Below are 5846 nucleotides of genomic sequence, written 5' to 3'. Positions count from 1 at the left end.
ATTGATTTTACTGTAAACGGTAAATCAGCATTGAGATCAACCCAACCACTTCCTAACTAGATCTTAAATATTTCGGATTCGACGCAAATAATTTATCAGGATATGATAAATATGAATTTATATCGGATCTGATTTCCAGATGTGAAGCTTCACAGACATTTTTTTCTATTTTGGGATTGTGTGATAATGTGAGTGGAAAGTGGTAATTATAGCAACCGTACAAAATGTACCACGTTCTCTACTGTTAGTAACTAAGAGTAAAGGTGTATCGTGTTCTCCGGTATTATGCACGATCGCCGCTGTACAAATTGTTTCATATTGCACATTTTTTTCCACTTTCTTTTTCTCACATTGCAATCAATATACATGGTGATTCCAAATTGGCGTCATTAATCTCGGCGTGTTTAAGGAGTACCTGCTGGAAAAATAGTAAAAACATAATTGACATAAAGACCCCATTGAAGGTCGAAACGTCGCCACATAGTTAAATAGTGACATTTTCATCATTGTCGCACGTAAATACCTGTTACTTCTTAATTATTAAAAACTGTAGTATCCATGGCTAAACATAAAACAAAGAAAGTGAAAGTTCATATTCGCAAATTCGATGTTGTTGTACTTTTTGTGAAAAGAGCTTCAAATTAAGTCATAGTTTGACAAATGCTATCTACCTGTAACTATCTGTTAAAAACATTATTGCCGCTTTGAGTTTTCATCAAAATATTGTAGAAGAGAACTTTTTTAATATAAAAATTTTTCGTAATTTAATATAAAGTAAATATCGTAATTTTTCTTTTCCAATGATTAAGTATTACAATGTGCTTCCATTCAAACACGGGACCATTTCAAAATATTACTTACTGACAAAGTTGAAATTTGATTTTCAGCTTTTAATATTTTCTAGAATTTGGGATCTGAATTTACCGTATAGATTTTTATTTAAAAATGATAGTGTGTTGGAAACGGATGAAAATAGCCAGTTTTCTTTTTTTCCTGTGTTTTAAGTGCCTCTCTAGGGATGGCTCAACATTCCTGAATAAAGTTTCCCCGAAGCTCCTCAATAGTGCCAGGTGGTTTTTTGAACAATACAGATGTCAGGTGGTCCCAAAATAGAAAATCTATTGTAGTAAGATCTGAGGATTTAGGTGGCCATTCAATTTGTTTGTTTTTTTCAATCCACTGATTTGGCTAGTGTTCATTCAGCCACTCTCGGATATGACAAACAAGCATAATGGATGGATGAAGCATTAAATGCTTGAGTGCCTTTACCGTTCCTCAGATTTTTTACCTCACGAAATTTTACATTCTGTATCAAATTTTTGCAGAATTACCACCAAATCTTTTTTGTATTTTAAATAGCAAAACTTAAATGCAGGCATTATAAAGTTTACTTAATATGTAGATTTCAAATTTGATACAATTACGACTGTATGATGGCAGAAAAAAATAAAGTATGGCACTGAAAAATGCCTACTAATAGTTTTAATTAGTCACCGGGGGCCTTCGAACAGTTTTTCAGAATTTTACATAAATAAAAATGGTTCAAAAAATTTGTATGCAAAATAAATGGTCTATATTAAATGATTATAGAAAAAACCTTAAGGTGACATTTGTGTTCATGCATCTGATTGTTTTTTATTTTCAGGCAACTTTACTTTGACCGCCATTCTGAAATCCTGTAATATGGATCGTTCTTGGTAAGTGTGATCTCTATTTTTCTGCATTGAAATAGACTAATTTGAGATTGCGTGTTTTCCACTACTAATCGTTTTCAGCATTAACATCGTAAAGCATACAACAATACATCTTTTTAAAGCAGAGCGAACTATAATCAGACTTAAATTGTTTTAATGTGCGAGGATGATTCAAAATTCGCGTCACTTATAGGGGGATGTTTTAGGAGTACTGGGAAAAGACAATAATTCTTGCCCGAGGCTCACAAACAGATTTCTTATGTTGTTTCCTCTCATTTTTCTTTGCTGATCTTTGTTCATCTTCCAGTTCAAGAGTGTGCAAACATGTAGACCTAAACGGCCTTTTACCAGGCATTTGATGTAAGTAGGATTCACATTTCTCGAGATGTGCTATTGACGGCTTTGATAATGCCGCACAAAATGTTCTGATGCCATTGTTCTGTTACAAGGCAGCTAATGTTCTCGGGGGAAAATTCGAGTCTAGACCAACAATATTTGCTCATTATGTATCACTTCTCTACTTGAATTATTATCTCTGCTTTTGAGAATATCTACTGGTGCTCACTTCATTTTGTCGCGATGTGTGTTATTATGGAGGGCGAGTTTAAATCAGCCAGTCATTTCTTTTAAGTGGCTACTAGAGCTTACCGTGGCGAATACGAAAGAAATGTAAAAAATACACATTAAATTTAGTTCCAGAAGATATTATTCTTTGAGGATGCACTTTCAACAGCAGTTAAGAAACAGCAGTCGTGGTAAAGAATTATTTTCTGACTGTTGAAAGAGCCTCGAAAGTCTACTGATGCTTCTGAGTGAGTCGAACCTTTGATTTCAATGATCATTTGAATGAACAATTAATATCGAAAATTTACGATCGTCACAATTTTCCGTAAAAATTCACAACGGCATGTATCCAGGCAGATATTTGTTGACAAACACTTTAATTTCAGTATAATGTAAATGTTACATTAGTGAGCAGTTTTTAAATGGAATTTTCGAAAATTTAAAATGTATAACAACGTTGAACATGCATAAAGTTTACTTTCCTTGAGGAGATACTAAATCGATCGAAGCTTCGACATGGTTATATTTCGTTTTGTTACAGAATTATTAATATCAATTCTGGTAGTCAGTTTTTCAAATTTCGCGACTTAACATTTACCCTGGTATTTGTAACAAACTTGTGGTGCCTAAGGTACATTTTTTATTGTTCTATCATCCAGAAAATTTTCAAAAAATCAAACCATAAATACATATTTTATGATGGTGTTCTGCTTTGTTTTTGAATATTTAGATGGACTTTTCATTACTTTCCACTTGTGACTTATAATCCGTTTATATAATCTATAATGCTGTTGAAGTTGCACGTTGAACTGTCTTCCAAAATAAATACTCTCTTAGAACTAGACTCTAACAACCTTTGCAGAATAATCACGTCAATTTTGAATGAATCTGTTCAGATAAACAGGCATATAATTGGATGAAAGCTTTCCACCAGAAGCAGCTGCTTTGATTGGCTTCAAACCGACTATGAATCAGCGACCATTTGATACAATCATATTTTCTATCTTGTTTAATAAATTTTACCGAGCGATTGATATTTATCAGTTGCCGTTTATTAAATATGTATTTTAAGAGCGCGATAATTAAAAAAAAACTTAATATCTAAGATATTTTTAATTAATATTGCAGTTGTTATAAAGTGATCTTCACGACCTCAGCTTTAAGATTGAAGAAAAGGGATGAAAGGAGGCAACTCGATCTTGTTCACATTTATGATAAAAATTAACATTGTTTGTTGTGGAACTTGTTTGATTTTGATAACATTGATTTAACATTTCAAATTACACGCATGGTAAAATGACCCTCTGGAAACGTAGTAAAATATCCTTTAAATATAATGCAAATTAAATCTTAACAACATTTTCAAGTGTTTGGGCCAAGAGAGTTACACTTTTTACCACAATCTTAATGAGCGAATCGCAATTGCAAATGCTTGAAAAATATTTGTTTTTGTGGAGTGTCGAACACCATGTTGCTTGAATAAAAACAAAATAAATGTTTCAGATAAAAGTTCCTTAGTTTTTGGTATAGTTTGTGAATCTGTTATTAAAACTGAGTTTAAATTTCACACTTGTTTGATTTCATCGTTGCTTGTGACATTTAATAAGTTTCTCTAATATCAGTTACATGTTTTGATATTTAATCGTCAAAAGGTAATATGTTTGAAATAAAGCAGTAAGCTTTGTAGTGTATTATTATTATTAAAAATATATCTCAATTCACTAGGAATCTTTTGCTGACAATTAAGTTTAAGGACACGCCTTTGATATAAAAAAATTGGTTTGGGTTTTGGGCACTGGTAAACGTTTTGCCTTTTACGGAAAATTACATCTCGCCAAAATACCTAGTAGGAAAAGTTGAGTTTTATCAACGTTTTAAGTATTTTTCAGCTAATTTTAAACCTGTCCTGACCGGGAATATCAGTGCTGCTCCGCGTTTTTCCACTTCTAATTATGGCCTTTCAGCTATATGTAGTCTTAATAGAAGTGAAGACTTCGAAAAGAGGTGGTATATGTGTAAATCAACGTCTTCTATGCTACCCCGATATAGAGCTTGTTTTGCCGAGTTTGAAACTAACCCAAGCGTTCACTAAAAGACCAATTTTCCTTTATATTCACAAAATAAAACCGCTTTTCAGCACGAGGTTTTGTTCGCAGACATCGGCCCAGAACTACTGGGAGTGGCGCAATAAGATGTCGCGTCTTTCCCAATTCTACACCGTTGAGGTGGGAGACACCAAATTCACAATTCTCAAGAGATACCAAAACCTCAAACCCATTGGATCTGGAGCTCAGGGTATCGTTTGGTAAGTTGGAAAATTAAGTTTGTAGTTTAAACTGTTTTTGCGAAAGAGATTGGTGATGCAATTAGTTTTAGGTTTCCGTAGTTCGATTTTAATATTTTTTAAATAATCAACACAAAAACAAATGCACGTCATCAGAGTCCGATTTTTTAAATTACAATCGAATACCTCAATAAGTTTTCAAATATGTATGGCATTCAAAGACTTTTAAGAGTCTTTAGTATTTTAGTCTAAAATTCTTATTGCTGAAGATACACTTTCCAATGACGACTTCTATCAATCTATTCCTCTATTCAATGTAAGTAAGTTGGAAAATTTTGCACTCATTTTACAATGGTACTGGGTACTTTGTCAGCTTGTAAGTCTTATCATCTCATTCAAAATAACACCTAGAATTGTGCTTTTTTATTGGAAACATACCAAATCGTTTTAAGCTTTAAATTCGCCGCATTCATCGCTTTGCAGGGAACTTTAGAGATCCTTTTTCAGCTTCAAATTTGGCACAATTCAGTTTTTTACCGAAAGTAATTAAGATTATCTTGAAAAAACGACCAGAGCAAAAATTTGCAAAAAATATGTGTGTGAACTTCGCCACTCTTATCGCTCTAAAGATGTTGAATTTGCTTTAAAATTTCAGGTCTTCAGTTTTAGTAAAGTGTTTCATTAAGCAATTATTTCCACGCAAAAAACGCATTATTTTTAATTTGACTTGACAATACTGACAATCTTCAGGTATGTTCTGTGAAAAATTATATATTAAATTTGATTGGAATTCCCTCCTCCTTAACAGCTTTGCAAAACTTGTTGGAAAATCTTTTGCACCTTCGAATTTTGGACAAAATCTTAATAGATAATGTTTTCTGGGTTTTTTTTCCAAAAATGTTTCCCCGAACAGAAAAGCGAGTCTAAATCATTTATTTGGAAAATTCTTGGAAACTGGGGGTCTTCACTTTTAGGTCAATATTTCTGAACAAAATTCTCTCTAAACAGGAACGCCGGTTTTTTTTTTCAACGGTTTACTGTAAGATACTGGCAAACTGAGTCTTTTATGCAAAAAAATCAAAAATGTTGATCACCTTTTTTTAGATGTTAAAATTCCGGTCTGGGATCTTGTAAAGCTTTAGTCCACTTTAATCAATGACTTATAACTCATTAACCGCTGAGTTATAACTCGTTAACTCAGAGAGCAGGAACAACTCAATAGCGCAACTCAACACAGTGTTACCCAGTTTACAGTTTAGCAGCCCAGTATAAATCTCACAAGGTTATTAAATCAGAGGCAACAC

The 5846-nt window shown here is 33.0% G+C and overlaps 1 protein-coding gene across 10 annotated transcripts in view; it reads left to right on the top strand.

Moving 5' to 3' along the window:
* Positions 1-5846, top strand: part of LOC109542184 (stress-activated protein kinase JNK) — a 39998-nt gene that overhangs the window by 22464 nt on the left and 11688 nt on the right. For 2 of the 10 annotated variants that reach the window (XM_048663444.1, XM_048663445.1), the window contains 2 exons: positions 1647-1697; positions 4415-4563. In XM_048663444.1, coding sequence (XP_048519401.1) covers positions 4451-4563 — 113 coding nt within the window. In that variant the 5' untranslated portion in view covers positions 1647-1697; positions 4415-4450. Of the gene's footprint in view, positions 1-1645; positions 1698-4395; positions 4564-5846 lie in introns of all 10 variants that reach the window. The other 8 variants (XM_048663439.1, XM_048663441.1, XM_048663443.1 and 5 more) reach the window with 4 other exon arrangements.

Source organism: Dendroctonus ponderosae, unplaced genomic scaffold, assembly GCF_020466585.1.
Source record: "Dendroctonus ponderosae isolate FM_Combo_2020 unplaced genomic scaffold, Dpon_F_20191213v2 Dpon_F_20191213_2, whole genome shotgun sequence".
Taxonomy (NCBI): domain Eukaryota; kingdom Metazoa; phylum Arthropoda; class Insecta; order Coleoptera; family Curculionidae; genus Dendroctonus; species Dendroctonus ponderosae.
Note: the sequence above shows the minus strand (reverse complement) of the source record. Positions and strands in the feature narration are given on the sequence as shown.